The sequence below is a fragment of the Spinacia oleracea genome, chromosome 2 (genome assembly GCF_020520425.1).
Source record: "Spinacia oleracea cultivar Varoflay chromosome 2, BTI_SOV_V1, whole genome shotgun sequence".
Lineage (NCBI taxonomy): Eukaryota > Viridiplantae > Streptophyta > Magnoliopsida > Caryophyllales > Amaranthaceae > Spinacia > Spinacia oleracea.
In genome coordinates this window covers 103,757,272-103,785,220 of record NC_079488.1, presented here as the reverse complement: position 1 = coordinate 103,785,220, position 27,949 = coordinate 103,757,272, and the positions used below count along the sequence as shown (strand labels likewise).

The following is a 27,949-nucleotide window of genomic DNA, read 5'->3' as shown; positions in this document are numbered from 1 at the left end:
AAACAAAAAATAATGGGATGTTTTTCCGAGCAAGCAAATCACAAGGGAAAAGAAACTAAAGAAAACTCAAAAAATTCCTGTTCTTTTATTGAATTTCAGCTAAAATTACAACAAAATTTCCTCGACAAAATTTATAATCTACCAACTATTAAAGAATGGGAAAAACGGGAGAATTTTTAAAAGAAAACCGAGTAGAAAAAGGACACAAACTCATAGATGTTGCCCTGCGGCCAACTTATTGCTCTATTTTCATGCAGCAAGAATCATCGGTATCCAACCTTATTACCCGCCTCATTTATGCAGCAAGAATCATCAGCTTAATTTACACAGGACAAATTCATCCTACCATCATCCATAATTAGAAAGGTATCCCATCCGCTTCCACGGAGTTTACCGTCCTTGTTTTCTTCCTGTACAATATAAATTAACTGAGAATCTGACTGATAATCTCTTTCCATTTATCATCGAAATTTTCCTTCAGAAAGTAAATAAGACCCTAAAATAAGTGGGAATATAACAACATTTTCAACTTACATATCTGCCAGTCGGATCATTGTTATTAATGAATGAAGCTACTGACTTCTGTTCTAGATCCATACAGAACCTCATGCATTCTCTCGGACCAGTTTAAATTCAGCCTCCGACTAAAATCCTCTACCTCCCTGAATAAATAAGAAAAATACGTTAAATATTACACCAGAATAGCACTTCCATATATCCTTCAGTAACATGAATAAGGTAAAGCACGAATTTCAAATCCCCTTATGCAGACAGCAAAAAAAAGAGCACCCTCTGTTTATCCCAATATAATTCATTCCCAGGAAAAGTCAATATATACATGGTGGAGTAGCTGTCAATTTACATGAAGAAAAATTCAAAAAACCGTAATGATGCCAGATTCACCCTCCTCATCACCCACACAGATGTCAGAATGACAGGATTATTCAATAAATAAATTAAAAAATTACTTCCCCAAATAATCACCAAATGCATAAATTCTGAATGAACAGCCTCTAGCTTTTTTTTTTAAAAAGCCACCTACTAATTTCATTTTGTGAACTTCATAAACAAAATAATGTGACCAACAGGTTGCTCTACCAGGTTAGATGAAGTTATTCCCTTAAAATAATACAACAACAACAAAGCTCTTAGTCCCAAAATGATTTGGGGTCGGCTAACATGAATCGTGGTAGAAGATCGCCATTGTCACCAATCAAACCAGAAAGGAGCAGGAAGTAAAAAGAAAAAAGCAAGGAAGAGAAGTGAAATTAATGAAAGTAAGATAAGAGAAAAATGTATATATATTATAGAAGAAATTTTGTAAGAGATAATAAAAAATAAGTAAAGTTTAAAATAAATGACTAAGTAAAATAAATACATTTCAAAACAGCAGGTAAAAATAAAAAAATTCAAAAGAATTTTAAAAATAAAATAAAAAATAAAAAATAAAAATAGGGATAAAAATAAATTAAAAAATAGAAGGAAAAAAACAGAAACATGAAAGTTGTATAAGTCAAATGAAGTCATCAATATATATCGTGCTCTTAGGTTTTCCTCTACCCCTTGCAATTCTATCATTTTGCCACCCTTCTATCCTCCTAACCGGGGCATCACTTGATCTCCTACTTACATGTCCAAACCATCTTAAACGATTTTCCATCATCTTAAACTCAATCGGTGCAACCCATACTTTCTTCCTAATAATCTCATTCCTCAAACGATCCTTTCTTGTATGCCCACACATCCAACGTAACATGCGCATCTCCGCCACATTCATCTTGTGCACGTGACAATGTTTCACTGCCCAGCATTCCGTGCCGTATAACAAAGCCGGTCGAATTGTCGTGCGGTAAAATTTTCCCTTCAATCTTTGGGGCGTGCCTGAATAACATAAGAACCCTGTGGCACCTCTCCGCTTCAACCAACCTGCTTTGATTCTATGGGCCACATCGCCATCCAATTCTCCATCCTTTTGGATAATAGATCCTAAATAACGGAACATTTCAGAGCATTGGACAATTTTTCCCATCTAAGGCAATCCCCCCTGTCTCTCTATCTTGGACTCCACTAAACTTACACTCCATATATTCCGTCTTGTTTCTACTCAGCCTAAAACCCAGAAATTCCAAAGTTTGTCTCCATAACTCCAACTTACTTTCCACTCCTTTTGTTTCATCAATCAACACAATATCATCTGCAAACATCATGCACCAGGGTATACCATCTTGGATTGACCTCGTCAATTCATCCATGACTATAGCAAAAAGAAACGGGCTAAGTGCAGAACCTTGATGCACTCCAATCGTAATGGGGAATTCTTCGGTCTTACCAACACTAGTGCTAACTCCCTCATACATGTCCTTGATGATATCAATATACTTCCTCGGAATTCCTTTATTACTTAATGCCCACCAAAGAATTTCCCTTGGTACCTTATCATACGCCTTCTCCAAGTCAATGAAAACCATATGTAAATCTTTCTTTTTATCCCGATAATTCTCCATTAGTTGCCTTATAAGATGAATGGCCTCCATAGTCGATCTCCCAGGCATAAATCCAAACTGGTTCTCCGAAATTTTCACAGTTCTCCTTAGTCTTTGCTCAATAATCCGCTCACAAAGTTTCATAGTATGACTCATTAGTTTGATTCCTCGATAGTTGGCACAATCCAGACATCACCCTTATTCTTGTACAATGGTATGATAATACTTTTCCTCCACTCTACTGGCATCCTATTACTTCCCCAAATCTTGTTGAAAAGAGTTGTTAACCATACAACCCCTCTCTCTCCCAAACATCTCCAGACTTCGATAGGTATACCATCAGGCCCCACTGCCCTCTTGCGTCCCATCTTTTTCAGTGCCATTTCGACTTCTCTCTTTTAAATTCTTCGCATAAAGTCTAGGTTAACCATATCCCGAGGGATATTTGTATCCCCAATATCGCGCCCTTGATCCCCGTTGAACAAGTTATCAAAGTAAAACCTACATCTATCCTTGATTTCCTTATCTCCCACCAAAACCTTTTGATCAACATCTTTCACACATTTAATCCTCCTGATGTCTCGCGTCTTTCTATCTCTCATTCGAGCAAGTCTATAGATGTCTTTTTCCCCTTCTTTTGTATCCAATCTTGCGCAAAGATCCTGATTCACCTTTGCTCTAGCCTCTCTTACGGCCTTCTTTGCTTCCCTTTTAGCCTCCTTGTACTTCTCGTAGTTCTCATCACTTCTACATTTTCCCAACTCATAGCATTCTCGTTTGCTCTTTATAGCTTGTTGCACAACTTCGTTCCACCAAGATGTGTCCTTACTTGGTGGCATGATTCCTTTAGATTCCCCTAGGACCTCTTTCGCCACTCCCTTTATGGTGTGCTCCATTCTTGTCTATAATGAGTCTATATCCAAATCCATATCCCCGGCCAAAATACCTTCACTTGCCACCTTTTCCACAAATTTTAGAGTAATCATTCTCATAAATTCCTATTTCCTACCCGTTGCCAATAACATTATGCATCAAAATTACATTTGACGAATCCACAAGTATATTCACTAGCCTTAGCTGCTTGACTAAACACAACTTTTATCAACTAGTATATTCACCAGTTGAGTCAAATCAGCGTTAAATAGATGGAAGCCTGTACTTGGTCTCCCATTGTTTCGGGCTTGTAGAATCATTAAGGAGCACATTGGCAAAGCTAATATTTCAATGTGGTGAAATCTCATTTAACATACTCCAAACCAAGAAGAAGAAAGGATAACCATCACAATTTGCCAAACCTGGGGAGCAAATAATCAGTATCCAGACCATTTGGATTTACGCACTTGCTAGAGACTTAAATCCCTCAATAAATCAGCCGACGATAGAATAGATCACAGACAAATTTTAGGCAATAAATGAAAAAATCCTCCGTTAAGGGGCTCAAATTCCGTCTTGAATCTCATGAGAACCCCCGAGGTTAAAACTCATCCCACATATCCAAGATTATAACATAGACTACGTATTTGGGATGGCCAACGTAACATAACCTACCACACTCAGGAGTCAGGACCATAGATAAAAAATGCGGTATCGGTCACGGTCGCGGGATCGGTCGCGGAGTCTCGGTAACGGAAATGATGCGTTAGTCGCGGACCGTGTCGCGGTTGTCGCGTAGGAATTTGAAATTTAGAAAGAAGCCCCATGTCAGCCCCATTCACTACCTACCCTAGTTCCCTTCCCCTAAACCATACACGTGACATAATTAAAATGAATTCCTTTGTCTACCTTCTCTCTCCTCTCTTGTTTTAGATTTGAAAATGGAGTTCTCTACTCTATTTCAATGGAGTTTCTCCATTTCTTTCCTTTTTCCCTTTCTTTTTGTCGAAAACATGGGGAATTCGGCTGAAAACCGAGTAGATGTGAGGTTTATAATGTTTAATGCGGACAAAATTCGTTCGGATCGGTTGTACCGGCCGAGATCTCGCCGTTTTTAAAAACACCTTTACAACTCGGGATATCTCGTATCGCCAGCCTCCAAAACCTTGTTAACTCGGGCGATACGAGTTAACTCGGGCTAGTTTTTACACCATGGTCAGGACACACATTCGAAACACAATAAAACAGAAAACTAAAATTATTAGGTAACCTTGCAAGTTACAAGATAGCAACTTCATTTGTTTTCATTCATAATTCATTAAGGATGGGTTTCAAAGACAAACCTATCAATTTGTTCCTTTATTGCTGGATCGATGTCATCATCCCCGTCGTCCAAGTTTTCTTCACCAGAAAAGCAATAATCTAAATTGGATAACTCTTTTCTTTCACTAGGGCTAGGCCCAATGGTAGAAACTTGAGAACCATTGTCCTTGGCCTACAGTATATGAAAAACATCCATGGAATTTCATTTCTGATATCAAGAAAAAGAACAGAGAAACGAAGATATACACAGCCAGACAAACCTTGTGGTTCTCAATGCCATTAATAAAAGGAGAACTTTTTGACAGGTCCTTCCTCCTTCGATGTTTTTTTTTGTTCTTAGATGTTTTGACAGCTTTATTATCTGAATAACAAAAAAAACTAGTTAGTGATTGACTAATCTCAAACATAGAGTTGAATCATATTGGGAGGGGGGGGGGGGGATAAAATGAGTAATGAAAGCTTATGCAAATTTAATTGTCGTACCCAAACACTCCATACAAACTAACACCATGATCAAAATTACAAAAATTAAAAGTAATATGTGCCCTTGAAATTCAAGAAGAGTTATATTTACTGCATTGTTTTGAAGGAAAATTATATTTACTGCTAATAATACACTACAAAGCAAATACTAGAAAGTAGAAACCTCAAAGAATTCACCCTGGAATATTTCACTGGCTCAAATTTATTGGAAAGAAATACACATGACAAATTCACAGTACAGTTACCAGAGAGCATAATAAAAGGATGAAATATACTACTTTCCCCATGGAAGAAGTTAGTCCAGTTTCTGAAAACCATGACTGACAATAGTATAAACAATGTTACTCCCTTTTTGGGGGATGGAGGGAGTGCTATATTTCAGCCTGGGAAGAGAGTCAAGAGACAACCTCGTAGCCATGTGAAAGAAGAAGAATTTATATTAACTATATGTAACTAGCGTAGTTACGATGAAACATGCTGTGAGGGGATGGGGAAGTCTAAACTCCCTACACGGAAAAGGACAGAGGACGAAGGTAAAAGTAGGCATCTAGCCATCTATACATGCCTACATGACTTTGTACTAATAAGATACGAAAAAAAAGTGTAATAAACTTTATTAGCAAGTACACGGGGCTCTGTGGGAGTGACAAGATGTCCCCAGCAAAATAACTGGGGGGACAAGGAGAATTTTAAATAGACTTCAATTACGTTCATTTTCTCAAGATGTAGGCTAAAATGACACAATAATTTTCTTTCCTCAAAATTTTCAGCAGAGGGTAGGACTGAATATGATGGATCTCCAAAATTATGACCCACCAAAAGAGATCACCTTGGAAGGTTATTCCACCTCAAAGAAAACATGAATTTGGGTGGGTTGAATAGTTTCCAATACGTTTCACAATTCGAAGCTCCCCGAAACACATTCAGAAACATTTTAAACTTGTGGAAACCTACCACATAGAAAAGGAAAGACACAGCGTGGACACAAATTTCTTTACCAATAAACCGATCACCCTTCCGCGAACTCTAGTGAAAACAGAAAACTCTAGAAAGTTACGAATACAGGACTATTCAGAATTTGAACAGATTGTAGTGTACGGCTCAACATCCAAACTAAAAATTTAGGGTTTCTTCAATTCAATTATGGGTATTCCTGAACTGTTGAGTGGGGACAGCTGAACTCAATGGCGTCAGTTCCCTTTTACAAGTCTATATAACAACTAGCAAGCTACACTCAGGCCAGATCATATCCATCATCACCTTCATCGTCCAAGAAACTAACTTGACTAAAAAGAGCACAATCAGTTCCCCTTGACAGTCCTATATAGTAATTAGCAAGCTATAATGAGACCAGAACATATCCTTCATTACTTATTAAAATATCGGCAACTCATATAGACCCTTATTAAGGAGGCTGCATTCCAGTGCAAGGAAAATTAGGGGAGAGAAGGAGGGGGGTCAATTGTCAAATACCAATGCAGTGTTCAATAGTTACCAGTATAATTGCAAAACTCTTTTAGCCATACCCCAAAACTGAATGGTAAGATGAAAAAAAATCAATTTACCTTCATCACCTCCATTTATAAATGACAATAAATCATCAACCGAGCGATTATCTACATGCATTTCTTCAGCTTCAGCAGTCTGAAGAAAGGAAGCCAACATGCCATCAACTAGAATTTATTAGTTATGGGTTAAGAATAACAGGAATAAGAAAGTCTCTATGATAATACCTTCAGTTTCTCTTTCTCTCTGAGCTCTTTCCTCCGTTTTGCATACAGACGGTTTAAAAGTCTGATTCGAGGATCATCAGTCATGTTTCGCAACGGCTCCAACTTCTCCTCCTAAAACAATCAAATCTGCATTAACATAATAGACAAGATAAAGAGGACATGTCAAGCACACACAACACTGTAAGCATCAGAAACCTCTGTAAGATCATCAGGCAAACAGAATATCTCACGTATCTCCTCAGGAGTTTTGCCTTCAATCATTCGTGCAAGTGCACGGCTTGTTAGTTCAACCAAGGGCTTCAACTGCAGGCTATCAGCAGCAGATGCCAGCTCGCAGAGCCTTTTTGTATCCATTCGAATGAACTTCTCATCAAAGGATTTCCGTTCCTAAGGAAATAAAAACCACATGTGAGGTTCTGGATTTGCTTAATGTGAAATTAATTAGCCTGGTAAAGGAGAAATCTTCATACAATAAAGAAGAAGTCACTCTCTGGCTGTAAGGACCAATCATAAATCATCACTCCTTGTTTTCCAATATAATGCCAGAAGCAGCTTAAAAACAAATATTTCGTCAATTCTTTAAAGCTTGCACCACTTTGACTTTTGCACATTCATATACTAACTTTGACCACATTTTTTACAAAGATATAAAAAAGATGTTGTGTGATTAGTCTCAATGTATATTCTCAAAATATCAACCATAAGTATAGTATGTATTAAAAGATACTTATTGATATATATGGTCAAAGTTATGTGTTGACATACGTGAAAGCCAAACTATTACAAGCTTTAAAAGACGAAGTATTATTCGGAGGGGGAAAGGACCACAGTAATTTAAGTTGTAGGGAAGACCTTATTAGAATGTCCTGGAACTTGATGGAAGCGACAATAATCAAGAATCAGACTCAACATGGCAGGATTGACTCTTTGTGGAAGACAAATAGCATGGTTTTTGGATATGCCCTTTCCTGCATGGATTTCATGACATATGATTGGGCAAAACACTGCTACATCTTGTTCAACTTGTTGAATAGAACCATCAGCTGTCTGGAGCCAGATGTAGCTCTTCATCCTCTGAGCATATGTTTCAGAAGGTAAGCTGTCAAGATTCCATGAAATTCATCATGTTCAAGAACAAGAAGTCAGTGACTCGCAGAAAATATGAAACATTTCTATTTATCACTGGGGGAATAAATTATATCAAGCACATTTCATGTTCAAAAATAAGAAGTCGGTGACTCGCAGAAAATATGAAACATTTCTATGTATCACTGGGGCAATAAATTATATCAAGCACATTTCATTTATCAAAACTTTAAACAGCATCACACAACCATTGTTCTTGAAATACTCATTTGCCATAAAAGGAAGATATATGTTTTTTTGATGAGAAAAGAAAACCAGGCAAGCTACGTGAATCATCCTCACCAAATGAATTATAAGAATAAGATCGGAGAGTACAAAGAGATTGTCAAGTGGAACAACAGGGGTAAAGAATCCATTAAAAGAAGACTTTTCCCTTGAGAGAAAAAGGCGAATGCTAGATCTGCCTTATATTTAAAGAATAGGCTAAGAACCAAAATCTTAATTTGGGAAGATGATGGCAATGGTATCTAAGGAAACAGGCTATGAACCAAAATCTCAAATTGGGAAGATGATGGCAATGATATCTGAGGAATAGGCTATAAAGATGGATATCGGGAGGAAACTTGCTTATCACAAGGAGAAGGAGCTTTTTGTTTAGATCTGGGGTGTTTTCCTTTTTGGGGGGATAGAGTTTCTAGAGAGAGGGGAGACCTCTATAGAAAGGTTGTTCTTCCTCTTCACAGCCATGGGTACTTTTTACCCAACTCTTAAGTACACCATTCATAATTCAAAATTCAGCTAGAATGTAGAAAACTAGAACAGGATAAATGAACTCACAAAATCACCCGAACTTCTAACCACCAACAATTTTAAAATTAAGACAGTAAAGAAAACTTTTGTATGAAGATATAACAAAGTTTAACTTCCAGAGTTCCAGTTCACCATGGCCACTGGCTCACGGCCATTTTACGCTTGCTAAAAAAAGAGAAATTTGCCCTTAACGTCTCATATAACTCGTCAAATCACTCAAAATAATAGAATTTCGTCAAGGCTAAAGTCCAGGGTTGATGACTAAATCTTGTACATGGTTTGGCAAAATAAGTTGTTCTGCAATGGCTTGTAAACTTTCAGATTCGAAAAAGTAGGAAAGAACATACCTCGGTTTAGATTCCACCACATCCAGTTCAGACATTTGAATCTTCTCTTCAAGACTACAGATGAAGATCTGCACCCTGACCGCTTTATCACTTCCAACTTAACTTTGAAATTGGTAAATAAATTTCTTTCCTCTGAAAGACAATAACCGCAAAAAAAATCCAATGTTCCCAATCACAGGGAATATGCAGACAGCTCAACTGGGGTAGTCTGAACGATACTGCTGTAAAATATTAAATGACACAGTTCCGAGTCAGAATATCAAACAACCTATTATATAAAAAGAAAGGAAAAATGACAAACATCACTACAGCTTTAGAAGGGATACACAAAAACCTACATAACAATATGGGTGCACAATATCCATCCACTACACCATTAAAAGTTAAACAACAACAAACTGCAATTAAGTTTCAAGATGAAAAGTTAGAAAAAACACATAACGTCAGCATTAAATGCAAACAGCACAGCAAGCTATGCAAGTAGACCTGTCAAAAATGGATAGTTGTGGTGGACAGCTTCCGGTTTGCATGGGTTGATCTTCAAACCAATCCATTTTCAAATATTTAGCGTGACTCGTCAGGTCCCAATGTTGTGTTAAAACAAAAACTTAATTTTTGTGAAGGTTCAAGGCCTTCAAGCAAGGTTTTTAAGTCATGTTTATTCATGCCAGGTTGTGTGCGCAAGCAAACTAGACGATAAGTGGTGGGTCAGCTGATAATTTCAGACTAATTTCTCTGTTCAGAATCGAAAACCAGAATAATGTCTGGGTTCATGATTTTGACTATAGATTCAGAAATAAGTTCAGAGTTATCTCTGTCTCACAATTCTAAATCATAGCTAATGAAACAATTCTGTTTACTCCCTAAACATGTGATAAATCGCATTCCCTTCTCGAGAACATAACAAACCAAATCATCAATCACTTCTCTCGACACTATTTACTGGTCGAATGCACGTGCCCAGTTATATAAGGAATGTGTCCCAGTTCAGTTTTAAAACTGGTTTCGTTGCATCACAAACACCCATTTCGGTCAGCCAGAGTAGACATATCTGTGGTTCCAAGAATTAGGATGATTGGTACAATCACAATAAATTTCGTTTGTTTTCACATTATATGGCAAAACTGTGTTGACAAGAAAAGAAATTAACCTAAAGAACTAATTTTGGGGACTCAAAATAAAAATAATAAAATATTAATGACAACAATGATAATACAGGGAGGGAAATCAATCATAACATAGAATCTAATTCAATAAACTGATACAAATAACTCATAGTAAAAGATTTGACATAAATTAAATAGTTTCAAAGTTTCAAAATACAAGATCAACTTCAATCAATAAAGATTAACCTAAAGGATTGCAAACTATAGTATGTACATGTAAACAAGCCATTTTTCATCAAACCTAAAAAGAAATGAACATCAAAATCTAAAATTGATAAATTAAAAATCAATCAAGCACTAAAACAATACCTGACATTACAATTTACACAAAATTAAAACAATTCGACCACAAAATACAACAAATCAAATTCAAATAACATAATAACCAAATCAATAAAAAGAATGAAATAAACAACATAAAGTACGATAAATATAGAGACGGGCGAAATGGTTGATACCTGCCGGAGAATACAGAGGAGGTGGTGGCAGCGCAGCAAAGAAGAGAGAGGAAAAGGGCGGCGGAAATGGAGGAGAGAGAAAATGGAGGGCGGAACGCCGGCGAGAGGATGAAGAGAAGAGAAAGGTGAGGTAAGGTGAGGATACATACAAAAAAACCACCAATAATCGGCTGCTTATCTTTCGTCGTCAGGGTTTTTTTTTGGTAACTTTCTCTCTCTTCTTCTCTCTCAGGCTGCTCTTCCTAATTTTTTATTTTTATTTTTTTCAACTCTGTAATCTTTTTTCTAGTCGGAATTACATTATTTTATTACAACTAGTAAAATATTCGTGTGATATACGGTTTATAATTTAAATATTACGGAGTAAATGAGCATGAAACTTAAACTTTAGTTATATATAAATATCATCTAACTACGAAGTACGAAGTATATCTTAAGGCAATATTCTTAAATGGACTTGGTTCACACTAAATTTATTTTGGACCATTCCTAAAAGAAGTTCAACCACTTGTTCCTAATTTATTTTGGCATGTTTATTAGAATTATTATGAGAAAAAAATAGCAAAGTGGTGTCGTCGATACATGTGCTTGAATAATGTTCATTTTAAGTCACAATTCACTTTTCAAACATAGGTTACTATGATTCAAAAAATGGATACTATATCTAAGAAAATTTGGTGTATAGTCATTATATTAACAATAAAAGTCTTTATATACATAAAAAGGATGCTGGAAAAAATTAATGATTTTGGGTCCACACTAATGTTATTGGGATCAGGTCCACGTAAGAGTAATCATATCTTAAGATATTCTTCTATTTATATTTAATATGATAGACCTGTTGTTGCCCTTTTAGTGGCTTCTTTATTAACAGTTAAAACAAAAAAAGGTACACATAGATAAAAATATTTTCATCTCCGTCCATTACCCCCGTCAAACTTAAAGTTATTTTCATCCATCAACATACTTTAATTCGATAGTTATACCCACCTAATACTTGTCCAACCATTTACCGCATCACTTAACACCTAACCTCCACCATATAATTTATTCTTCTAGAGATGACTTCAAAGCGGGGTGGAACGGTTGCGGACTTGCGGATGATAGTCTTCCCCCTCCATTACCGATACAGGTATTGAAACAATGCCTAAAACCAACCCCTAGTCCCAACATTTTTTTGTTTGAGAGTTTTGAATTTCAAACTCTATTATTCTAGAATATTTGACAATTCGGTTGTGTGATTAGGACAATTGAGTAAATTAAAATAAACAAAAAATTATAATATGTAGGTTAGTAGTAAAAAAAAATGTTGATATTCATAATCAATAGATGAAGTAGTGAGGTGGGCAGGTCCAACCTAAAATTCATCCTCCCCCCGTCACCCACACAGATACATTATCTATCATTCTATCATCATCAGCCAGTACCAGGCTTTCCTCCATCCCCACTTGGGGATGGGTCGGGCTTCTCCCTAGAAAAAACCCTTCAATGACAATCTGACATCCTTATAATCAATCAACTAGTTTTTGAGCCCGGGCGATGTCCCGGGTTACTACATAATAACATTTGCATTTATTTATTTTTATTTTTGCAATGATAACATGAAACATGTCATGTCATAGTGGTAAAGTATTTATTGTTTAAACACAAGGTTGGGGATCAAACCTTATGCAAACCATATTTCCCATTTTTTCCATGTATGTGAAAATCGCATAAAGTGAATGACTAGTAAGCAAAACGCCACGTGTCACGTAAAATTCTTTAGAAACGCTTTACAAATTAATAACTAGTGTGTGGCTCGGGCGATGCCTTGTTGCTATTTTGAATAATTAAAATTCGAGATTATTTTTCATCTTATTATATATTTGATCAAAATACATGTAGGTGATGCTTAAGAGAATTATGATATCATGTTTAGTTCGTGGTTTTCGTATTGCTGTAGTTGTTATTTTTATTCCAATATAGTCCAAAAGAAATAAAAGGTAACATAAAAATTTGATTGTTTTAGACTTCATGTTAACATGTGTTTATAAATTAATGTGCATGGATAAACAACAATTAGTGGTTGGTTAAGATGGTAATGAGAGTTATTCTCCAAACTTGAGGCCTTGTGTTTGAACATTATTGTATTGATTTTTGGTTGTCAATAACATCACATAACCTTGGTGAGTAGATGATCTGGCATAAACATGAGAGTCCTACGTGGCATATAAACTTTATTCTCAATGCCTTTTAATATATTAGTATAGATACTTTTTGTTGCAAACATATTAATAATAAGTTATGATATAAATTACCACAACATTAAACCTTATAATCATTGAACACGAATACACGATATCATTCAATCTTGAAATTTTAATATACGTTCATATAGAGTTGGTTGTGGGTTGGGCCATGTTTTGAGGCGAACCACGTGTCTTGGACCTGAACAAGTTCGGCCTACCGCCTACACAAAGCCCGCTTGTAACGGACCGCGCCGACACTTTCAAAAGTGTTGCCCACACAAAGCCCAAACGTTACAGATCGGGTCGGGAATCGTGCCTAAGCATAGTTTCACTCAATTTAACATGCGTCGGACGGGGTCGTGCCTGCCTTGTCGTGCTTTTCCCAAAAGACACGCCCCGAGTCCAATCCATGACTTTGTGCTCGGTGCAGGCCGTGTTTTTTACTTGCCCGTGTCAAGCCGTGCTTTTTTTCGTGTCTAGGCCGTGTTTTGTCGTGCCTGCCCCCTGACTCAATGTCATCTTTAAGCACATACTCCTTTCGTCCAAAAATACTCGCATCACTTTGATCGAAACTGATTTTGCAAATAAATTGACTTTATATTTATTATGAGTAACAGGTCGGGTTATAAAAAAAATCACTTATGGGTTTTAATTCGGGTCGGTGACTTTCGGTTCGAGTTTACAAATGCTTGTTCAAAACCCATAACTTTTGGATTCGGGTTGACCTAACATGTTGAGAGATTTTAAAACGCGTATTATATTTTCATTAATACGGGTAATATCACTTGTATACAAAGTATGTGCACAAATTAACATAGCTTCATACACAAGTTTATATTTAGTCAAATTCAATAATAAAATGGCTTATAATAAAAAAAAAAAACAAAATCATGTTACACCCAACCATAGTAACAACAACATATGTTATTGTGATTAAAATTCCTCATATTTTCATTTATTACTATAAATACAATAATTTTCAATCGGTCGGGTCAAAATGTGTCTGATCAGGTTGTGACCCGTTACTTTTTGGATTATACGGGTTCGGATAAAATCGGATTACAAGTCACAAATATCTTGTTTAAGACCCATTTTTTGGGTCGATTTTGGATTGGGTCAACTTTGACAGAGTTAGGAGTAGTTGATACTACTTGGTAGTGAGATATTTTTCTTTATTAATGTTTATAGGAGGTGGACCATTGCTTTTTGAAGATGCGAATACGTTTTGTACGTAATTAGGAGTCCAATTCGATTAACTTGAGTCAGATTAATAACAAGTAAACTGAATAATATTTAGGTCAAATCATCTATGTTTCTTCTATCTCAAGTGGCTTTTTAGGGTAAAGTGGTAACTCGAGTCAGGTGATTTTCAGATATCGGATTAAATCATACGAAGTATCTGATTGACATCCACATGACCTTGGAATACTTTGTTCTGTATGAGTAAAGCTCAACACACAGCTAAATCAACCAAGATGGCATTATCAACACAAAAAACAGTACTTCTTCGTAATATTCACTTCATTGTAATTGACATTATTACCGTTTGAGGGCTTAAGCAATATTCACTACTCTTCTATAAAGAAAAAGAATGTGCCAATACATGAAACGCTTCTCAAACATCAACCCTACTCAGTTGCTGGTATTACAAAAGTACCGAGAAAAGAATCAAACATATGAATGATGGAACTTGTATCTGCACCCCAGAAAAGTCTTCTTCTACTCCATTTATGTAAAGAGCGTTGTTTAGTACATTGCGCGCGCACAGTATTGGAGTGCATGAAGGCTTCGGAGGCGTGCAGATAGCATCGCCCATGAATAAAACATAACCAACCAACCAAAAAAAAAAGGATGTTTTCTCTTCTATAACTGGGTAACTACATAACCCTGGGAAAGTGGTAAAGTATCAAAACTATACCAAACATTATGTTACATCTCCTACAACTTACACAGGGATTTAAAACCCCTCTAACAGTCCTGAATCGATCGATACTCTGATAGTTGATGTTACACCCTAAATAACACACGTTATTGAGATGACTGAAGTCGCACATGCGGACAAGGTCTATCGGGTTCTCCCCTTGTCCATAAATTCTTTAGATCACCTCTTTTTCTTGCAAGTGTCAAGAATGTGCCTGCACAGATTATAGATCAATAAATTCAATTCATTTTGCAAGCATCAGTGAAGTGGGCTTGTTCTGACTAGACGAGCTAGACCTGGTTATTGGTCGGGTCGGGGTCGGTGGGTCAAAACCGGATCGGGTAATGAAATGGTCAATTTTAGCAGGTCCATAATGGGCGGGTCAAAGCGGGTCGCAGGTCAATAAACGAACAAGGAAAAGTGAATAAAAAAAAGAGTTGTATGCGAATACAAAGCTATCCATATAATTTTCTTTTATATCATAACTATTTTAGTTTTAAAACATATTGAGTTATAAGTTTGGCCCTATATTGAAACTGTCCAATGAAGGACTAAAGGCTCTGTCTAATAAGAGCGCTACCCGATAAGAACCCTATTAACATGACCTAAACCTTATACTCATCGGGCTACCCTGTCCAATAACCAGGTATAATCACAACTGGTGTCTATAAAAAGGCGTGGTTTCGAGTGACTTTGTCAAGGAAGGAGTGGTGGTTGCAGGATTAACATTGGTTATAGCCCTCATAGAAATTGATCCGTACATAAAATACATGGATATACTACTTACCAAGCGTGGAAGGGACGATGTAGAGGAGAGCCGGTTGGCCATGTCCATCCATCAAGTTCAAAGCCACATACGTTATGAGGAGACCTGCAGCAGAAGGTTATAAGAATCAAAGGTCAATCTCTAAACTCCAAAACAAACTAGCCAGCATCGATATTATAGAGACATTGCATTTCTATGGAAGACCAATAGAGGGTTCAGTGGTAGAAGAATCCATTTGCATTACTAAATGAAACCAAACTAAGTGAAAACGGTCCCATTTAACACAATAATTTTTAACAAACAACATCTCATACCTAAACCATAAGCAGTCATTCCCCACACAAAGTATCCAGCTCCAATCTTCTTGTTCCCCATCCAGTCATATCTGCATAGTCAACCAGTTAACTTAAAAGAACATCAACCAGAATCATCCCTAACACGAGCAAACACATAAAATTCATACTGCCATTTAAGAAAGACGAACAAGTTCAAAATAGAAAGCGATATCCATTCCATACTAAGAGTTCAAGCGTTGGAGTAGCCAACGTGAAATGAAGTATTTGAGTAGCATAGCCACATAGGTCAGGTACCTTAAAGAGAAGGCTATTACTAGTCCTGGCAAGATGATATCCCCAAATCCAATGACACTGTAACCACCCCAAGGGTCAAACATCCTTGGTATCTTCAGCAGCATTGGAATCCCATCTTCCCCACTATTATCACCACGTGCAACCTATGTACAGATCAGATAACAACTTATACATCTCATACATTGAAAAACAACCACCTTCACTTATAAACAAGATCAGATAATAACACAACTCACCACGATCATAACACTCTCATGGAAGAACCATTTGGAAGCAAAGACCCAAAATATATCATAAAAGAACGCACAACTGAGAAGAATTGTGCCAACCTGTCAGAATTAACAAGTTGCTGTGAATTAGCACAGATAACAGACCAAAAAAAGTAGATACAAGTATACAACTGAGAAGAACTGTGCCAACCTGTCAGAATTAACAAGTTGCTGTGAATTAGCACAGATAACAGACCAAAAAAAGTAGATTAATGGCAGAAAAGAGAAATTAAGGGAGGAAGAAGGACGATTAGTGGAGAACAAGTAAGGAGATGACTGTATTAATGCTAATCAAGTGACTAATCACCAATTACAGCCTTGCTTATCTTTCGAGAGGAATAGAACTTTCCTAAGCTGCAAACTTCTACTTTCCATAATACTCAACATACTAGGGAAAACTTTTCTCAAAAAAAAAAAGGAAAACTTTATTAGGGAAAACTTTTCTCAAAAAAATATCTCTTGTCAAATCTCAGCAACTATTCACGAATTCCTGGAGTTAGAACTTCCTGGATTTTATAACATACACGTTCTTTGTTAATTGAGACCCTAAATAATGAAGCCAATGTTCATCACTGGTAAGATTATATTCACAGCCCTAACGTTTATAAGTTCTCTTCTTCAAGTGGTATAACGATAGAAAGGCTGTAGTCTTGGATTGACTAGAAGGATTTGGTAGAGAATGAAGACTTGAAGAGCGAAGTACATCAAGTTTTCTGAATATTTTCGGAGAGCATATGTCAGGGATTTTGGTTCTTGGATAGGTGGTGACATCAGGGGGGAGTGCATAAGGGAATTTAATCCGATCGCTTAGTACATTACATTCAATGTCAGACCCATGCACCGAACAGATAACCCAGCAAAGAAATTGAGTGAATTTGAAGCTTACCTTGAGATTCGGTACACGTACAATCTGAAGTACAGTGAGAATTAATGCAATACCCTGACCAGATAAAAAATTTAGTTAGTTGTAGTTTTTCAACAATCAGCTATAACAAAAATAGGCATATAATGATATAATATAAGATCATCCCTGCATGACTTCCCCTGAAAATTGGAAAACTAGCCATTCACTTACTAAGATTTCTGATGTTTCTCGTTTTTCTCTCTCCCAACTAAAAGTAACTTAGGTCAAAGAAAATTTTATGCTAACATTCCCCAGTATTGCACAACAAAAAGAATGTGAACCATAAAAAAGTGGTCTGAACAACAATTCCTTTTCCCCTCTAAGTTAAAGTATGTTAATCGAAGTTTACTCCTTCGGAAATTGGGCCTAAGCTAAGTCTTCCTTTGCACATTAAGCCCATTCCAACATTTAACCGAAAGCTAGTACAACATAAATGCATCTAACAGAAGCAGGAAAGATGCCAGCCAAGCAGACCAACACAGATATTTATTAATAAGAGGGGAAAAGGATAGAGTAAGGAAAATAGATAGAGATCTATACATACAAGGATGTCTTGACCAATCCAAGCAAAGGGATCACGGCGGTAAACACCCCAAAGAACAGCACAAAGTATGCAGAATGGAGAAACAGCCATTGCCAGATACGAGACTGCTCCAAAGATGGGCACTTTAACAAATGTTTCAGCGGCATGTTTAAACCACCTGAAACTACATTTGCTGGCATGTCAGTTTACCTCTGGCCTCTGCAATCTAAACAAAAATACACGTACGATATCACATAGAATTGGCGAACACATTTTATTACTGGATATCATGTTACAGACAAGTTACAACATGCACTTTTTTAGACCATCTAACTATTGCAGTTTCAAATTCTTTTTTAGATATCGAGTCCAGCAATATGACATAAGGGAACATGATGTGTTTTGTAAGCATACCTTGATAGCAACGCTACCAAGCAAGTTTGCAAACCCTGTACAAGATCATAGAACTCAAGATCAGAACAATTTCTTACAGAACAAGTAAACATTTTTAGCTAATACTGTATTCAATCAAACATCAAAACCAAGGGATATTAGAAAACATATGAAAGAAACTATGAACAGCCTTCAGTATTAAGACCCAATGGGACAGGGGTAGGAGAATAGGAAAAACATCATCTTTTGCCTGGATCTCTCAAAATTATTTCATGAAACACATCCTAATTAATCACCTTCTACTTATACAATCTAGATATGTGTGTTTCTCCAATGTTCTACCTCATGCTTCTCAGCATATTCCATTTATGAAGCAATGCCAAAGAAAAAAAAAAGAGAAAACTGTCACGGCCTCAAAAATCACACGGTTCTTTCCAATCACAATAAATCATGTTGGGAGAAAAAACTCACATTTCATTATATCCTCCATCTATTATCTATTACTATATACTAAAAGAGACACCAGGAATGACACGTGTCAATTTCTGGTGCAATTTTTTCCCGCCAAAAACCCCTTTCTAAAAAAATATATATCTACTTTATTCTATTTTTATTTTATTTCCTTTTGTATAAATATTTATAAATAGAATAAATTATATGATTATTAGATATGACATTATTAGACAATTTTGGTAATATTTAGTCAGATCGCCATATCAATAATAGAAAACATTCTTACTCCATATTTTGTTCATATTAAGCATATCAAATATTTAATTTGGTCAAATCATCATATTAAATATATAAAATATATAATACGTAATAGAACGAAAATTGTATATTGTTATATAATAAAATGAGTACGTTCGAGATTTATTAATTACGCAATAGATTTAAGGGATAAATATTTCAGTTAAAAAAGATAATCAATTAATAACTTTTAAATAACCGTGCATGCACGGGATCTAATCTAGTACTAAATTAATTGCTGAGTGGGGAAGCCATTTACACAAAACCATCAATGACCTCCAGTCGTAATGGAACTACTATTGATGGAGCAACTATACAATTGAATCAGATGTGCAACATCACATAAATTCAGCAAGATATAATCACTATTTCCTCCTATTTTAGTACGGAGTAGATGTTATCCTTATTGTTCCTTTTTGTTCTCTTACATTTCTATTTAAATCCCTCAAAAGTGTTCATGACCAGTTTGGGATAAGTAATCAGATAATCCATGGCTCTAAAAGCTATTATAGTTGAACATATCAATAATTTATTACGGAGTACTTATGGTTGAGATGCCTCTCTGATTAACTGTAAAAAAACAGGATAATTGAGAATTGTTTCGGGAGATTAAAACTGAATTTAGCTGCAGTTGTTCAACTTATGGACTGAGCTCACCTCCGCACCACCAATGCAAAAGAGAACCACCAGAACATCGATAAACCAGACTGACATAAGTTTGTACAGCATAACCAAAAAGCACGAAGCAATCACAACGAAAAGAAATGCTGATCTGGTACTGATATCTACAAAACCAGATGAACCAGTTCCTTCAGAAATTTCAACCTCGTCTGACCCATCCTGCAGAGCGAAATCAAATAAATCATCTTAACAACCCATATTCATCTTCCAACAAGAAAATATGCAACCATATAAAGATTGCAAGGCAGAACCTTTAACATCTTTTCATGTTCAATAGCTGCCACCCTTGCATTCCATGCAGACCAATAAGACGCGCATAAAATAGTACCAACAGCCATGAGCCATAGAAAAACTTCCGCGACATCAACGGCTGGACGCCTAGGGGAGTACAGCTGCACATAAACTGAAGAAATGGAATCCTGTAAATAGTCATAGAAAATGAAAACCCATGCCAACAAAAAAAAAGGCTGATTAAGCCATACATGGTTACCAATACTTTTCAGTTAAAGGAAGTATATCTTACCCCTAGAATTGTTGTACAATAAATCTTCCAAAGTTTCACCAGCATATATTGGTAACATGACAGCAGGAATGCGAATGTTTGTATCAGCGTCCTCCTCGCAGACCATTTTGAAGAGTTCTGTATGAAAGACCCAATGAATAGTTATGCTCTCTAGCTGTAATAGAGATTTCACAAGACAAATATCAGGTTGCAGTTCTCCATTTGTTCAAGGACCCACTCTACAAGCTATAAAGAATCCATCCCACGAGGAAAATAATAAATTTCTCCCAAGAGAACATATAACCATCATCTCGTTGCTATTTAACCAAGATTTCTATTATATCAAGGGTAGAGAAACACAGGAGTGCACAATGGACTTGTAATATAGGGTCTATAGAGTAGAGAGGACCGGACAAATACACCACAAATACTCTGATTTCAGTTTTGGTATTAATAGCAGATCTGGTTGCACAAACTTCATATATGTGTGCCAAAATACGTACTCTGTTCTACTTTTAGGATCTTACAAAAAAAATCATGTTGTGCCACCCATAACCTGTATATCTAGAAGGGTTGTAAATCTAGCATACAGTTGCGAACACAATAAGGCCGCAATATGGGATGATGACTTGCAGCGGTTTTACAGACTTCAGTAACAAGACATTGACCATCTCTAAGCCAGCAAAAAGCTGTCAACCACTTGAGAGTTGAGACAATTTATGATGTGAAAGCTTTTAAAAGATGGTGGCATTAGAATGCAAGACCACTTTATCAAATTAGCCAGCTAAAACAAACTGTGAGGTACGAAAGCCTAGAAAAGCAGTCCATCTGAGGCCATAGTGGAACAGCCACTACATAGCTTCTCCAGGGAAGAAAATTGATGTGGCCGAGTTGACTAAAAACCAATGACACAAGATCTGACTAGGCCGTCACCAAGATGTGTATTATCATTTATGAACTTATGTTAGCATGCCATAAAAGAAATAGAGGACTTGAAACAATCGCCAGCAAGATATCCTTACACAAAAATTAGGACGCAGCATTAGCAAAGAAAATACTTTAATGAAACAGAAGGATACCACAGAAGTGCCACCATATACAAAGTGGAACTAGGAATAATGCAACACACTCCACCTTAAAGGGGCACATCAAGGCATCACCTATGAACTAGCAGAATCCATAACAGAGAAGAGATAGGGCAAATACCGGTGCTATTGTTCACAATAAGAATAGCTGACGCACCAGCATCTTCTGCAATATTTGTCTTTGTAGTAAAACTGCAATTGCCACGGTATACCAGAATAGCTTCACCAGTAAGCTACCCATAAAATGAAAAAAAGGCATAGCTGTTAAAGGAGGAATAGATGGATAAACGCTTGATGTATGAAAAAGGCACAGTAACCTAATTCATGAAATGTTCAGGTTGCAAACCCTCGTGGAGAATCTTTCAATTAGAAATTGAATATTATTAACACACTTTCTCGGGCATAGAAATCCATTCCATGTTATTTGGGAAGGGGGATAAGAATTACTTCAGTAGAGAATATGAAATACTCAAAATACTATTGTAGGCTTACAATACACATTAGGAGGGGGGCAATGTTTCCGCCCTTCCTCTCTCAGCTGATTTCTTTACTTGTATGATACTTGATGTAGGATTCTTTGGTCAGAACTTTTTTTATCAGGTTCTTGGTTAGACTTTGAACTTGTAGATAACAGTGCACCTCCAAGGTGTAGATATTAGCATTGCTTAAATTAAACTGAGGAATTAGGTAACCCTCAATGGCCATGTCAGGTCAAATAAAAAAAGTTGCTATACTATAAGTCTATAACCATAGGAGAAGTGCCGCTTTCGTAGATACTCACTCTATGTTAAAAAGATTAAGTTTATTCAAGGGGTAAACTTTATCTAGTATAACACACTGAAGGACATAGGTGAAAACAAGGATATGAACCTTATTTCTGGGAGGAGTGCAGCAATCTGGAGGGTCTGCCAGAGCGATTCTTGTTCGATTGGCATGTTGCTCCTTTGCCTCTAGTGTAGGACCAAAACGAGCACCGACTCCCACATACTCATTGTCTTGAAATCCATCAACCCATGTTGGCACTTTAACCTATTAAAATTATAAGAATTGTTTCAGAAACATTATTACATATGTCCAAAGAATAAAAATCAGTCTTTTGAGTACAAGATTTACTGCCAACTAGTACCCAAAAGTCAAAATAAAATGAACTATTATACGAAATATATACACAGCCAAATCACAAAATTATTGTCAAGACACGCTATACTCAGAAATCAATTTTCAGCTCAGCGCTAGGCTTCAAGCACTATTTGATCAAACCAGTTTTAAAAAAATCAAATGTTCTGTCCATCTGTATCTCACAAGCACAAGATTATTAGCTTGAACAACATATAATTCCATCACTATTAATATATAAATCCAAATAAAGACAAACACCTATACAAACAACAACTATAATGAATATAACAGTAATGATTATTAGACTCCGACCAATCCGGATTGGAGCCGAGTCAAGTCCCAATTAGAAAGGAACACTCCCAACGAATGATCAAAGTAAAGCTGACCACATTAGATTTGGAGTGAGTACGGCTATTTTACTATACCCAACCCCAAATCTCTGAATCAAAAATCAAAATCACAAGAACCAACAAAATTGATTGAACTGAATATTATACGAAAACATCCCACAAACAAAAAAAAAAGTCAAAGGCTCCCAAAACAAACAAACTCATAACTGAAGAACACCCACAAAAATAAAACAGTACCAATTTCAGCTCTAATTTCAGAAATTAATCTAATCTAATCAAATCAAACTAACCAACCAATCAACAATAATAAACAGCTCGGAATCATTAAAAATGAAATAAAAATCACAAATTAAACAAAAAAAAATACCAAAACAAAACTGTTTTCACAGCCAGGCTTCTTGGGAGCTTTATCATCTTCATGAACTATGTCACCGCCATAAACCCCACTTGAAAACCACCCCACAAAAAAACAAAAAATTAACAAAATACTCCAATACTTCATAGAATTTCTTCAACTTTTCCACCCTCAAAAATAAAATCTTTCTCTGTCTTTTCTAGGGTTTTTTTCTTCAAATTTATTGGTTTCTTCAAATACCATCAAATAAGTATAAAAAGGGGGTTTAGTTTACATTAATTTAAGCAAAAGAGTGAAACACAACAGAAGCAAGAAAGAAGGTCGGAGTTAGAGAGAGAAGAAGAAAATGTCAAGGAGGTAAGTCATGAAACAATTGCTTTTTTCTTCCTTTTTTTTAAAAAAAAAATGTATTTTTATTTATAGCCGTTGATTTTTGCAACTGAGGATGATTACACGCCACGTGTTAAACTAGCGAGTGGAATTCACGGGCCAATAAAAGCGCCGGAGTTTAGGGCACGTGGCATCCGTACAGAATGATTTGTTTTTGACGGTGATTTAGTTGAGGGTGATGTTTACCGGTCACCGTTTGCATCGGTAATTTTATCTGAGATATTATATTTCCGTATTGAACCGTACAGATAAGACAGCAAAAGGATTGAGAGAGAGGAGTAAAATGAAACGAGAAGAGTGATAATTTATCAGGTGTTATTTATTTTATTTATTTATTGGGAAATTATTAAAAGTCAAAAAGGTGGAAGAAAAAGAAAAGGAAGTGACTGACATTTTTCACATTAATGAGTTTCATGTTAGTTTTTTTTTTGTTTAGGATATTTGATAATTTTAAGATAAATAGTCAACTTGTTTCATCAGAACATTTTGACTAGACTTACTTTCTACTCCTACTTGTTTTTTTTTTTTTTTTTTTAGTTTTTGTTTTTCTACTCGTTGAGAGAATTTTTTAAATCTAATGCTTTTAGTACGGAAAATTATCTTAGACTGAGTAAGTTTTAACATTAGTAAATAACTATCTAATTTGTCTAGTTTCTTTTAACAAAACTTTTTTTATAAGTTCAGTTTGCTTTGGAATCAAGTTATAAATAATTTCATATTTTTATTTCACCGGAACTATTGCTACGACTTTCCCTAAACGAGCATAACTTTCTCCCATTTTGAATTCTCCCATAAATTTTGCGCCAATCTGAAATAAAAATGTGGACTGATTATGTAACTTGGTAGTGTTACCAAATAAAATTGGACTTATTATATTGTTTTTTTATATAAAAAAAATGGACATATTAGCTAGTTGTAATCTCTAACAATTTATCGTTTTCTTAGTGATGAATAAGTAAAATTAGTTACATTTACATCGGCTTTTTTACCAAACAAAAATTGAATTGGCAAAATTTGTGCACATGGTGAGGGAAAAGAAATACTTCTGTATCTGATTGTTCCTCGTATCCACAAGATAGTAATTATATTATTCCTTTGATCTATTCTTTCCATAGACAAATACCAAGTATAGTTCATTCAGGACAATTTTAAATACTCCTTACATAAGAAGAAGAGTTTTATTATGTCGGAACCTAACACAAGTTAATGAAATAGTATTTAAAATTCGGCCTTAAAATTAAAAGTTATAACTTTTACTGCTAAACTAGCTACACTTATCTTATTTTTAGTATTGCGTACGACATGTATAAAAGGAAACGGAGTTGGTTGTAATTGTATAACACTCCGTCTAATATTAGTTGATAATACTCCCTCCGTCCCGGAATACTCGACCCGGTTTGACCGGCACAGAGTTTAAGGGACTTGAATTGACTTATTTAATTTAATAGGTAGTAGTTGATAGTGGGGTATTATTTTAATGTAGTTAGTGGGAGGTGGGTTAAGAGGTGGGGTTGGGGAAGAGTAGAGGTTGAATTTTTAATTATTTTTTGTATGAAGTAGGGGGTAGGCCGTAGGTGGGTTAATAGGGGTGGAGTGAGAAATAATATAATATTGTTAGAATATTTCCATTTTTAGAAACAGGTCAAGTATTAAGGGACGACCCGATAAGGAAAACAGGTCAAGTATTCCGGGACGGAGGGAGTAGTAGTTTAGATAACAACTACTCAACTAGTACTCTAATGAAAGGAAACATCCGTACTAATTAATGATGGGGGGTTGGGTTTTCAATCTCATTCATGTGTATGGTCTTATCTACGCCCCTACCAATCCATCACTCCCAAGTCCCAACTACGTTTCGTACAATAGTGATGTAGTACCACACTATTAATTTATATCAATTGGGTACGGAGTATAATTAAGTAGGGACTAATTAGTTAAGAAATAAAGGGCATATTTGACAATATTGCTTCTATTATCTTTAATTTCTATTATTAGTACTCTACAAAGTAACGGTGATCATTAACTTTAATCATTTGGGTTGATAAGAGCATGAATAAGGGGAGTCTCTTAGGTGACTCTTAATGAGAGAGAAAAAATAAGAGTTAGCTCTTAAGTGTGTAACGGGAGTCTCTTATTTGGAGATTGTAACACTACAAGAAATTGTACTATTAACGACGGGAAATCCCGTCGCGAAAGGCCAATAATCGTTGATTAACGACGGGATTTCCTGTCGCGAACCCGTCATAAAAGGGGGCCGTCGTTAATAGAAATCCCGTCGTAAACCCGTCGTAAAAGACATTTGCGACGGTTATTCCCGTCATTATTTGGTTGTTTGCCCCGTCGCAATAGGCTTTTGCGACGGGATTTTTGACCCTTCGTAATTAGGTTGTCGTTAAAGATACAAATTCTTGTAGTGTAAGAGAAATTTCTGAAATAAGAGCTAGCTCATATAAATAAGAGCTAGTGCCACATCAATGTTTTGGTATAAAAATAAAATAAAATAAAGAGAGCAAGAGATTATAAGAGATAGTGTTAAGCGTTGGTCCATTTTCACAATTTTCAAGAGGAGACTCTTATTTGGAGTTGGTGTTTAAGTGTCATAAGAAATAGATTAAGAGCCCCCTAAATAAGAGTCTCCCCTTATTGTTGCTCTAAGGCTTTGCTAACTTTACCTAGTCTAATCTGATTTTCTAGTTTCTGGTATAGTCGATCTAGTCAGATTTTTCTAGTTCTGGTCTAGCCCGATCTGCTTCTTCATAGTATGATCTAGGGGTGAGCAAAAAGTCAGGGTACCCTGAATCGGAACCGGAACCTGTTAGGAACCTGCGGTTCCGGGTAACAAATTTGGGAACCTGTTGCAACAGGTTCCGGTTCCGGGTAACAAATTTTTAGAACTGGTACCCTGTTGGGTACCCTGTACACACTAATTTTAACGTGGAGTACCCAAAATAAGGAACTGGACCATATGAAAATGCTTCATATGCCCAAAATATAAAACAATCCAAGCTAATTTTTGGAAAATAAATATAGAATTACAACTTAAGCCCAAACTATAAAACAATCAAAACCCAAACCATAAAGTAGATAGTTTTTCAATAAAATATAAATATTTTACTTAAATTTTCAAAATTACAGGGTACCCTGAATCGGAACCTGTTGCAACAGGTTCCGGTTCCGGTTCTCATTTTCAGGAACTTGTTGCAACAGATTCCGGTTCTCATTTTCAGGAACTTGTTGCAACATGTTCCGGTTCTCATTTTAAGGAACCTATTGCAACAGGTTCTGGTTCCGGTTCCTGGAATTTCAACAGGGTACCCTGTTGTGCTCATCCCTAGTATGATCTAGTTTGGTCTAAATTTTTCTAGTCTGATCTAATCTGAATGTTTTTTGCGAGTGTTTTTTGCTTTTCTAGTCTGGCGAAGTATGATTTTAAGAAAAAACAATAAAAATAAGGCGAAGATAACAAAGCGTAAATCTATTTAAACTAACTTACATGCTAGTTTTTATCTTCTATCTGTACTACAGAGTATAATAGTTAGTTGTATTGAGCACTTGTATTAACACAAGTACTTCCTTTTGGTCGGGTTGAGCACAAAGGAAGAAGGACACCACCGTGCTAGAATTGGGTGGATCTTGAAAGAGGAATCACGAGCGACAGGTAGAACTTATGGCGGAGCTACGTTTGTAACAACTGCCTCATCTCTTCAAGCGGAAGCTATGGCTTGCCTCCACGTCTTTCATGGGCGAGCCAACAGTGAATTCAATCGATCAATATTATGTCTGACTCGCATGGTTTTGTGGTACTATTTAGGGACAATGACAGGACCAATGTGGAACTAAAATGGACCATAGGAAATATAGGGGCAGCAGGTAAGGGTTTTCGATGGTGTTGTGTCACTAATGCAACAGAGAAGCGGTTTATCCAACCTATAACCTTGATATTCCTGTGGTAACCTCTCTCGATTCTTTTTCTAACAATTTGTAGTTTTATCTTTAAGCACATGTCAAAATAAAATAAAATAATAATGGTCTTTTTTTACGCAAAGACGAAGATGTTATATTATATTAATCGTTAAAGCACAATCTAATCGTTACAAAAGCTACGGGCGAAACACCAAAAACTTGTAGCCCGTAATCACAAAAACTAGTTAAATTACAAACCCTAATTTCTACCCAAAAAATAGTGCCCCCTCTCCTGACTATTTGCCCATTAACTAATTTCATCTAAAGAAGAAAGGAGGATCACTAAAACACCCAACTCATTCCTTAACATTCGACGACTCTCCTTGCTGCATATCCGAGTTCCTCTTGACATTGATCAACTGGGTTGTGACTTTGGTGGGGATTGTACCAAACATGAT

General features: G+C 36.1%; 2 protein-coding genes across 3 annotated transcripts; both read right to left on the bottom strand.

Annotated features, from left to right (window-relative positions):
- Positions 1 to 56: 56 nt before the first annotated feature.
- LOC110789653 (SKP1-like protein 20) lies at positions 57 to 11,019 on the bottom strand. Of its 2 annotated transcripts, none has more exons than XM_021994361.2 (10): positions 10,763 to 11,019; positions 9,139 to 9,359; positions 7,748 to 7,994; positions 7,091 to 7,282; positions 6,896 to 7,006; positions 6,728 to 6,806; positions 4,940 to 5,040; positions 4,700 to 4,851; positions 535 to 662; positions 57 to 410 (listed from the first exon to the last, which is right to left on the bottom strand). In XM_021994361.2, the coding sequence occupies exons 2-9, from the start codon at positions 9,171 to 9,173 to the stop codon at positions 560 to 562; spliced, it is 1,020 nt and encodes a 339-aa protein (XP_021850053.2). In that variant the 5' UTR covers positions 9,174 to 9,359; positions 10,763 to 11,019; the 3' UTR covers positions 57 to 410; positions 535 to 559. The 2 variants fall into 2 exon arrangements, with proteins under 2 accessions (XP_021850053.2, XP_021850059.2); XM_021994367.2 differs by having other exon boundaries at positions 9,139 to 9,356.
- A 3,452-nt stretch (positions 11,020 to 14,471) lies between these two features.
- Positions 14,472 to 23,577, bottom strand: LOC110789647 (signal peptide peptidase-like 4). The gene is made up of 14 exons (XM_021994349.2): positions 23,211 to 23,577; positions 22,245 to 22,403; positions 21,496 to 21,607; positions 20,311 to 20,427; positions 20,039 to 20,190; positions 19,764 to 19,946; positions 18,378 to 18,412; positions 17,985 to 18,147; positions 17,423 to 17,476; positions 16,504 to 16,596; positions 16,268 to 16,410; positions 15,992 to 16,062; positions 15,699 to 15,782; positions 14,472 to 15,125 (listed from the first exon to the last, which is right to left on the bottom strand). The coding sequence occupies exons 1-14, from the start codon at positions 23,343 to 23,345 to the stop codon at positions 15,019 to 15,021; spliced, it is 1,608 nt and encodes a 535-aa protein (XP_021850041.2). The 5' UTR covers positions 23,346 to 23,577; the 3' UTR covers positions 14,472 to 15,018.
- Positions 23,578 to 27,949: the final 4,372 nt, after the last annotated feature.